Here is a 12,978-nt window from a genome sequence, read left to right as displayed (position 1 = left end):
TGATTCCAGGTACCTTGATGGTTAGTTCACTAGGCCTGGGGTCAGGAATATCTGAGTTAAAATATGGCCTCAGACATCAGCTCTATGACATGGGCAAATCCTTTTAACTTCTGTTAGTCTCGTCTATAAAATTAGTTTCCTCATCTATAAAAAGTTAGTTTCCTCATCTATAAAATGGGGCTGGTAATAGCATACCTCCCAAGATTGTTGTTAGGATCAAAGGAGATCATATATAACGCTTGTCACAAATGGCCCATAGTAGACCCTATATAAATGTTAGTTGTTGTTGTTGTTGTTGTTATTATTATTATTCCATCCCCACCCACGTTCTTCTGGTCATCTAGGTTCACAGACTTCATTTTCATGTCATTCTCAGCTCCATTTGCTGGTTCTTAGTTTTGCTTAGTTTTTCCCCCCAAAGTCTTTGCCTTTAGTACAAAGTATTCATTTCGAAGGCAGAAGAGTAGTATGGACTGTGCACATGGGGTTATGTGACTTGCCATGGTCACACAGCTAGAAAGTAACTGAGGCCAGATTTGAAACCAGGTCATCCCATCTCCATGTCTGTTTCTCTATCCACTCTGCTACTTGGCTGCCTCTTATTGTTACTTTCATAAAATCATCTCCTCTGTTCACACAGGTACCAGGTTCTCCTCATTTCTGAGATTATTGCAATAACCTTTTAATAGTTGTCTCTACGATTGTCTTTCACCATTCTAAATCATTCCCCTAAATAGCTACCAGTTTGATTTTCCTAAAACCTTGAGTGGAACTTGTTATTACCAGCTTAATAAAACCCCAATGCTTCTTTATTATCTTTAGGACCAAATATAAATTCCTTTGTCATTTAAAATTCTTCAAGTATGTGTTCCTTTCCCTCCATTTCAGTCTTCTTAAACTTTACTCCTATTGATGAGCTCTCCAATCCATCCATACTGGCCTACTTATTCCATGTTCCTTCCTTTGTATATGTTCTTCATGCACAGAATCTTCTTCTCCTGTCTCTCAAAAACCATGGTTTCCTTCAGTACCTAGGTCAAATGATACCTTTTGTAGGAGGCTTTTTCCTTGCCTCTCTAACTGCTACGACATTGCCTTCTAAGGTTACCTCTTGTCTACTGTATGTGTATCTTGTATATACCTATTTGTTTATACGGCTCCCCCTTAAAATGTAAGCTCTTGAGAGCAGGGACTGTTTTCTATTGTTGTATAGAGCTTGACACAGGAGGTGCCAGTGAAATCACAGTCCAATATTTAAAAGTCAAGTGAGGCACTCAAGGTTTAAAACAACAATAGCCACACATGCACATGTACACACATGAGAAAAGGTAAGATGAAGTTAGCCAGCAATACATAAGTTTAAAAAGCGATTTGAAAGTTAATTTTCAAGTTCAGGGAGTCAGTGGTGACCATCAGAAAAATAAGTTAATTTCATTTTCATGGGCACAAAAGAATGATGATAGTCCTATAAGACTCTGTGCTGATCATCCATATGCAAGATGAAATAAAAGTAGAATGGGATTCTCTAATGATAATAGCTATAATAGGAACTTACATGCATGTTTATTTTTATTGCCTGCCTCTGTCTCTCTCAGTAACTAATAGTAGTGCTTCAATTGAAGACTTAAAGGGACTTGCCCAGAGTCATATAGTCTATGTTAGAGGAAGAACTTAAATCCAGCTCTTCCTAGCTTTGAATCTAGCTCTTGATCCATTATGCCACAGTGCTTCTGACTTGGGCATTATATCTTTATTTTTCCTTTTATTTTTTAAAAGCTTTTTGTATAGCCCTTTTGGGAGGGACAAGGCAGAGAGGGAGAGAGAGTTCAGTTTTTCTACTATTCTTAAAAGTTTTTACTGCTTTAAAAATTTTTAAGTCCTTTTAAAATCTCAAATCATCAGAGAAGATTCTTTAAAGCCATTTTGATCTTTTTTCTCCTTTTCTTCATTAACTTCATTCTCAATAGTATTGTCATATTTTCTATTCTGAAGACATTTCATTACTTGAGCCATGGGAGCATATCGTATTCCTTTGAAATTTATTTGCCCACCATCCCCTTCCTTGGCTACTGTTTATTCTCAAGATGATATAGTCACTTTCATGAAAAGATTGTTATTTCCAAATCAGAAGTCAATTCTTCTTTGCTGATTAGAATTAGATGCAAATTCTCTCTTCCCTTCTACCCCTTAGCTTTTTATACATTTTCAGAGTTAAAATTGTCAGCAAGACAAAGATTTCCTGACCTGATTCTGGGAAATTGTGTCTGTTTTTCCTTTACTGGAAATATGATCACATGTTCTAGTTCACATACCTGCTTTTAGAATATCTGTGGAGATTGAGAGCCAGGCCTAGAGATGAGAGGTCCTAAGTTCAAATCTGGCTTCAGATACTTCCCAGCTGTGTGCCTCTGGGCAAGTCACTTGACACCGGTTGCCTAGCCCTTATCACTCTTCTGCCTTAGAACCAATACAAAGTATTGATTCTAAGATGGAAAGTAAAGGTTTAAAAAAAATCTGTGGAGAGAATTCGTGTTCACATATAGTTGAACTAGAATAGTCTCTTACAGTTGTTTCTAGTCTTGAAATTCTGTGATTCTATGAAAGCCCTCCAATTTTAACATTTATGAGGCCATATAGTGCATATAACATCAAAGAAAAAGTCAGTATTCCAAGGCAGTTGCAGGTGCAGGTCATGGATCTGTGCTTTCTTAGCCCTCACACTAGGTAACAGAATAACATGCATCATTGACTGTTACATATCATAGTGTTAGCAGAGCTACAGCCAGTTGTATAATACATTAGGCTAAGCCATGGGGAACTTATAAGTAGACATCTAACCTTGAAGAAACCCTTTAAGGAAACTCAAACACAGAGATGATCTGCAAAAAGGAGATAATACTTACCTCTTGGGAGTATTAAAAGGATCATATGAGAACATATGTGAAACCACATTGAAAACTATAAAGCATTCTCCAAATGTAAGCTATTAGAGCGTCTACTGGTTTGTGAACCTGTTAGAATTTCCTAGTAACAATAGCACTTTAGTCCTCTTGTGACAACTCCTTTTAATCACTCTTTCTCAGCTTGTGAGGCACTTACGGAATGGGAATATCTGCCACCGGTTGGACCTCGACCACCAAAAGGATTTGTGGGGCTGAAAAATGCTGGTGCTACTTGTTATATGAATTCAGTGATCCAGCAACTGTACATGATTCCTGCCATCAGGAATGGTATTCTTGCAATAGAAGGCACTGGCAGTGATGTAGATGATGATATGTCTGGAGATGAGAAGCAAGACAATGAGGTAAATTTTATTACATCATTCTTCTATATTTGTGTGTGAGTATATTGGTATACAAAAGTAATGATAATGACAATAATTTGCATTTACATGGCAATTTGAGTTTTGCTAAACATTTATAAAAATCTCACTTGATCCTCACCACAATCCTGGGAGGTGGGTGGTACTATTATCTCCATTTGCAGTTCTGGAATCTGAGGTAAACAAAGGTTAAATGTCTTGCCCAGGGTCACATAGCTGATAAGTGTCTGCAACTGAGTTTTAATTCAAGTAGCCCAGTGGGCTCTCGCCACTGTGTTTCACAGCTGCTTCTATATAACAAAACTGTTTCATTTTTACTTTTGTATCCCCCTCTAGGCCTTACATATAGCAGGCACTTAATAAATGTATGTTGAATTAAATTGTGTTTCTGACTATTTGTACTTTGACTTTAGAACTTTGTGTTTTCCATAGGATTTGTGCTTAAACTATTCTCAATTTTCATATGGAATTTAAACACTAGTGGTAGGTAGCACAGACATAAAGTTTCATTCATATTTTTATCATGCTTTCTTCTTGAGCTTTTGACTTGCTTCAATAGCTACCACCTTTGTGATTAGTGATACATTATTTAATGTAACAGAGAAAGGTTGAGGAACTAGACCTATGATTTTATTGGGGTGAGCAATTCCCAGAGAAGGAAACTAACTCCCTCTTTGAATGCCGGGTCACAAATTCTCTGCAACTTAATAGTCCTAGAGAGTGCCTAGAGCACTGAGAAAGTGATGTATGTGTCCAGATTCTCACAGCCAGTATATGTCAGAGACAGGAAAAACAAGTGTTAGAAATTGATGTGTTCAACGAAGTATACTTGAAATTTCCTATCTAAGAATTTTAAATAGTATAATGTAGGGTTAAAAACATTTATTTAAAAGATTTTCATTTGAATAATTTTTATTATCTTGATTATTCATCTTCATTAGTTTATTGCTACCTTTGTAATACCTGCTTATTTTGTAAACTCTACTTACAGGTCATCATTAGAAATCATAACTTAGCTTAGTTACATTTACTGCCCTCTTTGAAAAGAGAAGCTATATATGTCTGTGTCTTGGCAAGAATATCATTCGGGTCTTAAACAAATAGGAGTGCTTGTAATCAAAATACAGCTTTTTCCCCCAAGCATTTTCAGTCCAGACTAGAACCATCTAAGACTTCTTTTTAGGAAGAGGGGAAATAGTAAAAGAGGATCATCATATGAATCAGCTGGAGGAAGTCCTAAGGTCCTTCCCGCCATTTGTCGTTTTAAGTTTTATTAATTCCATTTGTTTTTACAATACTGTGGTTTCTGGAAATTCCCTCCCAGGTCTCCAAAATAAAACATATCTTGTAACAAAAAGAATCAACCAAAGCACCCAACACAATGACTCCAGCTGACAGTTCTTCTAACAGAAAGAAATTTGTTCTTTATCTGTGCTCCCAGACTACTATTGGTTTTTCAGTAGCTGAGCATTTGACTTTTTTAGTGAACTTTTCATTTAGATTGCTTTCTTTGTGTTTAATTTTCTTTTGATTCTATTTATTTCACTTTGCACCAAATTTAATACAAATATTTTCTTGTTTCTTGGAGTTTCTAGTACTACTCGTTTCTTATTACATCATAATATTCTTTTAAATAAATTCTATTAAATATGAAATTCTGCTAAAACTCTTATCTTATTCAACCATTCCTGAATCACTGGATATCTGTTTTGTTTCCAATTCTTTTTTATGACAACATACAATAACAAAGGTTTATATAAATATTTCTGTATCAGTCATATGTTAGAACTTGGTTTTTGTCCTTTACCTCCTTAGCATCCACCTTATTTACAGATGGTGACTTTGAGGGCCCTAGTGAGAGTAAATGACTTAATTAGCCATCTGACTTCAAATCTGATGGTTTTTTTTCCCTCTGTTTCATCATGATTCTTAGGGAATAGAAAATTTAAGTTAATACTGAATTGGGGGTGAATATTTAAAATTGTAGGTATATCCTTAATAGCTTATATTTCTTTAACACTTAAAGGTTTAGAAATGATTTCCTTCAAAACCAACCTGTGAGCGTAGGTATGACAAGTACTATTTCTGCTACTTTTCCAATTGAGGAAGGCAAAACTTGAAAATATTTATGCTATATATCAAACAACTCTTCAGTGTCAGAACTGGGAATTAGTTTTATGTCCATTATATTAAACTGTCTATTTTCCCTGTGATTTTTTTTAACTCTTCCCTTCTGCCTTAATATCAATACTGTGTATTGGTTCAAAGGCCAAACTGCAGGAACTGTTAAGCAGTGGGAGTTAAGTGACTTGTTCAGAGTCACACAACTAGGAAGTGTCTGAATTTGTCAAATCCAAATTTGAATTCAGGACCTCCTGTCTCTAGGCCTAGCTCTCTATCCCCTGAGCCACCTGTCTCTCTGATTTTCTTTTGAGGGGGAAAAAAGTTTGTGTAACTCCTTGTTCCCTCTATTTTATAGCACAATCTTAGAAATATTCACTAGCCAGAATATTAGAATATCTACTCACACAGGCAAGTTTAGCCCTTTTTAGTTATTAGTCCCACCAATATTATCAAAGCTCTTACTATATGTAATCATATCAGTTGAAAGACTATAAGGAAAATCTGCCATGTTTTTTTTTTGTTTGTTTTTCATTTGGTTCTACACATTATATCCCTAGCTTCCTAATGTTTAGAATTATGAAGTGTTTTTATGACTGAGATTAGCTATCATTCTAATTAAATGTAATTTTAAAATGTATAAATCATTGATTATTTTAACAATGTGACTGGAAAAGATTAGCCTTCCTAAGCTATAAATGACATGAAACAAATGGGATCTTCAATAATACCCATGTAAAATAGAGGTATTTGTTTTCTATAAATATTATATTTCCTGGTTTGTTCATTAAAATGCTTGAAAATAAGGATTATAATACAAATATAAAATATGATTAGTTGAATGTGCTTTACCCTGAGCTAAGTAAAAGATTTTCAAGACTCCATTATACCATTCTCACATACATACACACATACATACATACATACATACATACATACATACATACATACATACATACATACATACATACACACATACACACACACTTTTTTAATGTTCTTGGCTTTTTCTTTTTTTTTTTAAGAGTAATGTTGATCCTCGAGATGATGTATTTGGGTATCCTCATCAATATGAAGACAAACCAGCATTGAATAAAACTGAAGACAGAAAGGAATACAATATTGGAGTTTTAAGACATCTTCAGGTCATTTTTGGTCATTTAGCAGCTTCTAGATTACAATACTACGTACCAAGAGGATTTTGGAAGCAATTTAGGTAAGTAATAATTAGGTAAAAATTAAAGTACTTGAAGTGTTATGAAAAATTACAACATGAATTAACTTTTTTTTTTTTTAAGAACATTATTCCTCGGTTACAAGAATCACATTATTTCACATTATTTCCTTCCCTCCCCTCCCATCACCCTTCCTGTAGCCAATGCTCAATTCAACTGAGTATTATATGTGTCCTTGATCAAAACCTATTTCCATGTTGTTGGTGTTTGCATTAGGATGTTCATTTACAGTCTACATCCCCAACCATATTCCCTCGACCCATGTAATCAAGCAGTTTTTCTTCTGTGTTTCTACTCCCATAGTTCTTCCTCTGGATGTGGATAGTATTTTTTCTCGTAGATTCCTCCAAGTTCTTTGGGACCACTGCATTGCCACTAATGGAGAAGTCCGTTACATTCAATTGTACCACAGTGTATCAATATCTGTGTACAATGTTCTCCTGGTTCTGCTCCTCTCACTCTGCGTCACTTCCTGGAGGTTGTTCCAGTCTCCATGGAACTCCTCCACTTTATTATTCCTTTGAGCACAATAGTATTCCATCAACAACAGATACCACAATTTGTTATTCCCCAGTTGAAGGGCATCCCCTCATTTTTCAATTTCTTGCCACCACAAAGAGTGCAGTTATGAATATTCTTGTATAAGTCTTTTTTCTTATTATCTCTTTGGGGTACAAACCCAGCAATGCTATGACTGGATCAAAGGGCAGACAGTCTTTTAGAGCTGTGTGGGCATAGTTCCAAATTGCCCTCCAGAATGGTTGGATCACATGAATTAACTTTTTCAAAATATAGTTTACTTATTTGAAGTATATTGGATCATTCTTTAAACTAATCTCCCTTTCAGGCAGGGTTATTAGTCCTGAAATTATGAACATAGTAATTGAAAAAGATTTATTTCCCTTGGGTAATGCAAGCTATATCAATGCTTCACATTTGGTTTTAGAATTTAAAAATCCACTGACTAATTTCTATCTGCCTAAGCATAGTGAATAGAGAAAGGGCCTCAAGGTTCAAGGCCTGTCTCTGACACATCTAGGCTGAGGTTTCATCCTACATAGAATGGCTTTTTCCAGGTGTTCCATATACCAACTGATCCTTAGAGGTCCAGTCCCTATGTTCTTTTACTCTCTTTTAAGAGACTAGAACACAGTGGGGGTTCAATTAGAGGGTTCTTATTTATGGATTTGAAGAAAGATGTTATCTTTGCCCATATTCCATCCAACTCCATCTATCTAGCTTTAGTTTCCATTTCTCCCAAGAACACTTATCTCCATTTAGGTAGTCTGTTGTTTCACTGAACATTTAGCTTGCTAATTTGTACCTTCCTTGTGCCCTTGTTAATGCCACTTTCTCTTTGCTTTCCCAAAACCTACATATCTTTCGCTCAGATTTCTCCATTTCTTCCATGAAGTCTTTACTAAATATTTAAACTTCCATGTTTATTTCCTTCCTTTGAACTCTTACTGGCACTTTTAATTTAGAATTTAAATATATGCTTTCCTGTTTTCTTATTGTTCTCATGAATTCTGTTCTCTCTCCCTCTAGGAATTTGACACCTGACTCTCTCCCTCATCTCCTAGCCTTATGCTTGGCGACTGTAATGTGTACTTTGATTTCTTAATTCTCATCCTTCTCTAGTATTTGATATTATTTTTTCCTAGATAATCTGTTCTCCTTTTTTTATGTGGCACTACTACTACCATGAGTAAATATTCCAAGATTTGTTTGAGCCCTCTTTTCACTCAGTACCTTCTCATCAGATCCCATCATCATCGTCATCAGATCCCATGATTTCATTGATCTCTCATCAGATAATTCCCAAATCAATAGATAGGGAGCCCTAATCTTTTTCTTTTGAGTTCTAATGTTAATCTTTTCTAACCAAATGCCTTATCTGCCAGATATCTTCAAGTTAATATTCTCTCACCCTGTCCCACACTACCTGGAAGAAGGAAGGACAAATTAACTCATTTCTTTCATAAGTAGTGCCTTTACAAAGGTTTTCCTATGATGCTCCTTAAGGATAACATGCAGATTTTAAGGAAGATACAGATTCTTAAAATAAACTGCATATATATTTTTACCTAATTACCTTGTAAATAAGACAAGAATGTCCTTGACTTTTAGCAGACTTAATTGTTGTCCCATAGAGCAAGACTCTGAGTGTCTTGGATTTAGAGGAAATGTTTTGTTAAGCTTACTAGGATTATGTTAACATTCGATCATCACTAAAATTCAAATTTGTTCACAATATGAGTATATAAATAAATCTTTAGCTTTCTTTATCTGAATATTCTTTTTTATATCCTCCCTTTTGATCACTTTTCTACCTAGTACTAATCTTATGTTTTTGTATTGGGAGTAAAATCTTTTTTTTTTTTTGCTAGTTGGTGTTTATAACATGGTAGTGTTTTCTACTTAGCCTTAGGGTTCATAGGTTCATGTCTTTCACAAACAAATATTCTTCATTATGTTAACTTTTTCCCTAAAATACTGTGTTATATTTTTTGTTTACAATTAGGCTTTGGGGTGAACCTGTTAACCTACGTGAACAACATGATGCTTTAGAATTTTTCAATTCTTTGGTGGATAGTTTAGACGAAGCTTTAAAAGCATTGGGACATCCTGCTATGCTAAGTAAAGTCTTAGGAGGTTCTTTTGCTGATCAGAAGATTTGCCAAGGTTGTCCACATAGGTAAGTCCTAGTACTGGTTTTTTACTATTCCAAATAAAAATTCCCTTTATTGCATATAAATCATTGCAATGTGATTTTAATATCTTCTCTTTAGAAACTTGATATTAATGTAGTGAATAACACTTTTAAGGAAGATACAGATTCTTTTTTAGTGACCACTTTTTTAACCTGTGAAAACATGTATAATGTTAGGGGAAACACAGCACTAAACATTCCTTGGTGTTCCTTGTAAATTTGTATTACTTAGGCAAATCAGTTTGATTTAGCCTGCTTAGTCATCTGTAAAATAAATGAGTTGGACTAGATGATATCCAAGGTCCCTTTGGCCTCCAAAAGAAATCTGATTTATCTACCCATATCCTTTTCATTATAATATATATAGTAAAATGTCTTATTGATCCTTATTATATACATCCATCCCTTTCCAGTTAGCCCCAACCTCAACAATTAAGCAAAACCAACTGATAAACATTCTATACTCGTTACTGACAGTTTTTTCTAAAAGAGAATAAAATGCATTTTACCATCATTTCTTGTAAAACAAAAACTAAATATTTTGCAGAAATTGTCCTTTACATTATTGTAGTTGTGCCTATTCTCCTGGTTCTACTTGCTTCATTCTCTATTAGTTTATTCAGGTCTTGCCTGAATTCCCTATGTGTTATTTTTTGTAAAAGCATTTCATTCATATACTGCAGTTTTTTCATCTATTCCCCATTTTTAACCACCATATCAGCTTTTTTGCTGCTATAAAGAATGCTGCTATGAATATGATGATATATTTGGAAGCTTTCTCTCTTATCATTTTATATCTTTTAGTATGATCAATAGGTTGCAGATATAGAGAATTTACTAACTTTTTGTATATAATATCACAGTGGTTATACTAATTAGCAGTTTTATTGGCTGCATGACATCCTATATTCCTTCTAACAATGGCTATGTCTGTATTTTATCATCTTTGCCAATTTGGTGTTTATATGGTGAAACTTAAGAATTATTTTAATTTGTATTTCTCTTTGTGGTGGTGGTATTTTTTCCCCTTTGTTTATCAGTCCTTTGCCTACTTATTTTTTGGTCATTGGTTTTTTGACTTGGGTGTTTGTATCAGTTCTTCTATTCATCTGGAATGGCATACTTTTATTGGAGATCTATGCTTCAAAGGTCTCTAAGGACCAAATCCCCTTGTATTTATTAGATTCTCTTGTAGCCTTATTGATTTTCCTTATGCAAAATTTTAAATTTTTATATAATCAAAATTCTCTATTTGTGGTCTTCTCTGGTTAAGAATTCTACTAATTATAGACATGAAAGGTAGCTCCTTTTATCCTCCTGATATTTTTTTATTTTGATGTAACATAAGTCAGATAACTAGTCGAAGCTTATTGTATGTGGTGTGAGATGGTGAGCCAAACATATTTTCTACTAAGCTACTTTTGAATTTTCCCAACTGATTTCATTGAACAAGTGAACTTTCCTTCATTGTTGTATTCTGGGGTGTATAAACAGTACCAACTAAATATGACTATTGCTTTGAAATATAGTTTGAAATCTTATCTTTCTAGACCCTTTCATCTCTACATTTATTCCATCATTTATTTCCAAATTATTGAATTTTTGTTATTTTGACTAGTTTTTTAAGTAATCTTTTGTTAGTATGATTGGTGTAGTAATAAATCTATAAACAAATTTTAATAGAATTATTTTTACTCTGAGGCATACATATAAGAACCATTTCCTCAGTCTCAAATTTCCTTTATTTCCATAAGTAGCTTTTTAAGTTCATAGTTTGAAAGGTTGGTAAATTTATACTGAGTTAAAATTTTTTATAACAAGCAATGTTTCTGTACATTTTTATTAATAACATTCATCTCTGTTAAAATGTATATCTTGTCATAGTCATGTCCATCAATCAAGCTCTCAATTGATCTTTTATTACCATTTAAATATTGTTTTGATCTTGTCAAACATGAGAATTTTCATATACAAAGAGCAGAAAAAGAGAATTGCTTATGAAACAGTTCATCTCTATTAAAAATAGCTTGTTTCTTTTCAGATTTATATAATCAACTCAACACATTAGCTACAAAACTTTCCTCCTATTCTCTTCATTTTAAAAAAATCTGCAATAACTTTCTTAACTCTTTTTTATAATCATAATCATTGTTTGACTACTTTACTCCACCCCACCCCCAATTAAAACCTTTTTTAAAACTTGAAAAAAAGGCATTTTATGCAAAACAAATATATGCTTCAAACCAAAATGTATATCTCAGTCTGCACTTCTAGTCTTCAACACTCCATCAGTAGTCTTCTGGAATCAGTATTTTCTGTGTAGTGTTATAATCACTATCTAACTTGTTCTCCTGATTATACTCATTCAGTTGCGTATCTGTATCAGCTTTTGTAAGTTATCCATGTTTTCTCTTTTGTCATTTCTTCTTTCATCAGCAAAGCATATTAAAACTGCTCTACATAACTGTGATAAATGTTCTTAAATTCATCTTTTTGTTTACTGGGACACTTTTTTTTTTAAACACTCTTAGTTTCCCAAGAGCCTATAAATTGTCAGCACCAACAACAAAATGTCAAAGGAGGCATAATCTGTGAAGTGGCTCATTATTGATGTATATTACCCAGTTTATTATTAAACTTACCTATGCTTAACCTTTTGACATTGGTGGAAAGCTCAACTTCAAGACACTTTTCCTTAACCCCTCCCCCCACACTAGTGCCTTCCTTCAAAAAACTAGTATTTCTTTTGAACATACTTATATATGTATCTATTGTCTCCCAAAATATAATTTAGACCCTTGAAAATGAGATTGTAATTTTGATACAAAGTAGCAGGCAAAAAGTTAATGCAGTCCTTAGGCTGTATTATGAGAGGAAGTGTTGAGAATGAGGAAGATAATAGTCCCATTTTACTCTAGCCAGTTCAGAAGACTGGAGTGTTGTGCTTAGTTTGGAAAAGTTCATTTTTAAAAAAAGACATTGACAAGTCCAGCATGTATCTAGAGAAGTGTGTATATCCAGAGTGGTGAACGTGCTTGAAGTCATATCAAAAAAGAAATAAATATGTTTAGCTCAGTCTGGAATAAAGGAGGGAAGGAGATAGAAAACCAGGTATAGGCCTGATATCTGTCAGATATCTGAAATATATTGTATGGAGTATTTTATTTGTTTAATTTGGATTCCAATTCAGAGTAATATTAAAAACAATAGATTTAAGTTTCATAGAGGCAGATTTAAACTTAAGGGAATGATTTTCTTATAGTTAAAGCTATTTAAAGGTATAAATAACTACAATGAACCTTGGGGTGAAGTGTTAAGTTCCTTTACTAGAGTTCTTCATGTAGAGTCTGAAGTTCAGTAATTGATGGGGAGGGAGGGTATTATAGATTCTTATACAGATATGAATTGGGACTACAGTGTGCCTCCTAACTAAGGTTCTTTGAACTTTTGGAAAGAATTAACAGGGAAATTACCCAAACTGTTTCTTGAAGGAAAGAAGGGAATTTTGGCAGATGGAAATGTGGAGAGAGTTCTTTATAAATATGGAGAATAGCATACTATGCTGAGTGATACAATGAAATCAGGTT

General features: G+C 33.9%; 1 protein-coding gene and 1 long non-coding RNA gene across 4 annotated transcripts in view; one reads left to right on the top strand and one right to left on the bottom strand.

Moving 5' to 3' along the window:
• USP9X (ubiquitin specific peptidase 9 X-linked) overlaps positions 1-12,978 on the top strand; it is a 237,974-nt gene that overhangs the window by 185,675 nt on the left and 39,321 nt on the right. For all 3 annotated transcript variants that reach the window (XM_056826165.1, XM_007493340.3, XM_001366516.5), the window contains exons 31-33: positions 3,084-3,304; positions 6,469-6,659; positions 9,203-9,376. In XM_056826165.1, the coding sequence (XP_056682143.1) occupies positions 3,084-3,304; positions 6,469-6,659; positions 9,203-9,376 (586 nt within the window). The remainder of the gene's footprint in view (positions 1-3,083; positions 3,305-6,468; positions 6,660-9,202; positions 9,377-12,978) is intronic.
• LOC130458996 (uncharacterized) overlaps positions 3,051-12,978 on the bottom strand; it is a 40,122-nt gene continuing 30,194 nt past the window's right edge. Inside the window, exon 2 of the long non-coding RNA XR_008918301.1 lies at positions 3,051-3,278. This is a non-coding gene — a long non-coding RNA (uncharacterized LOC130458996). The remainder of the gene's footprint in view (positions 3,279-12,978) is intronic.

This window comes from Monodelphis domestica, chromosome 4 (assembly GCF_027887165.1).
Source record: "Monodelphis domestica isolate mMonDom1 chromosome 4, mMonDom1.pri, whole genome shotgun sequence".
NCBI lineage: Eukaryota > Metazoa > Chordata > Mammalia > Didelphimorphia > Didelphidae > Monodelphis > Monodelphis domestica.
Note: the sequence above shows the minus strand (reverse complement) of the source record. Positions and strands in the feature narration are given on the sequence as shown.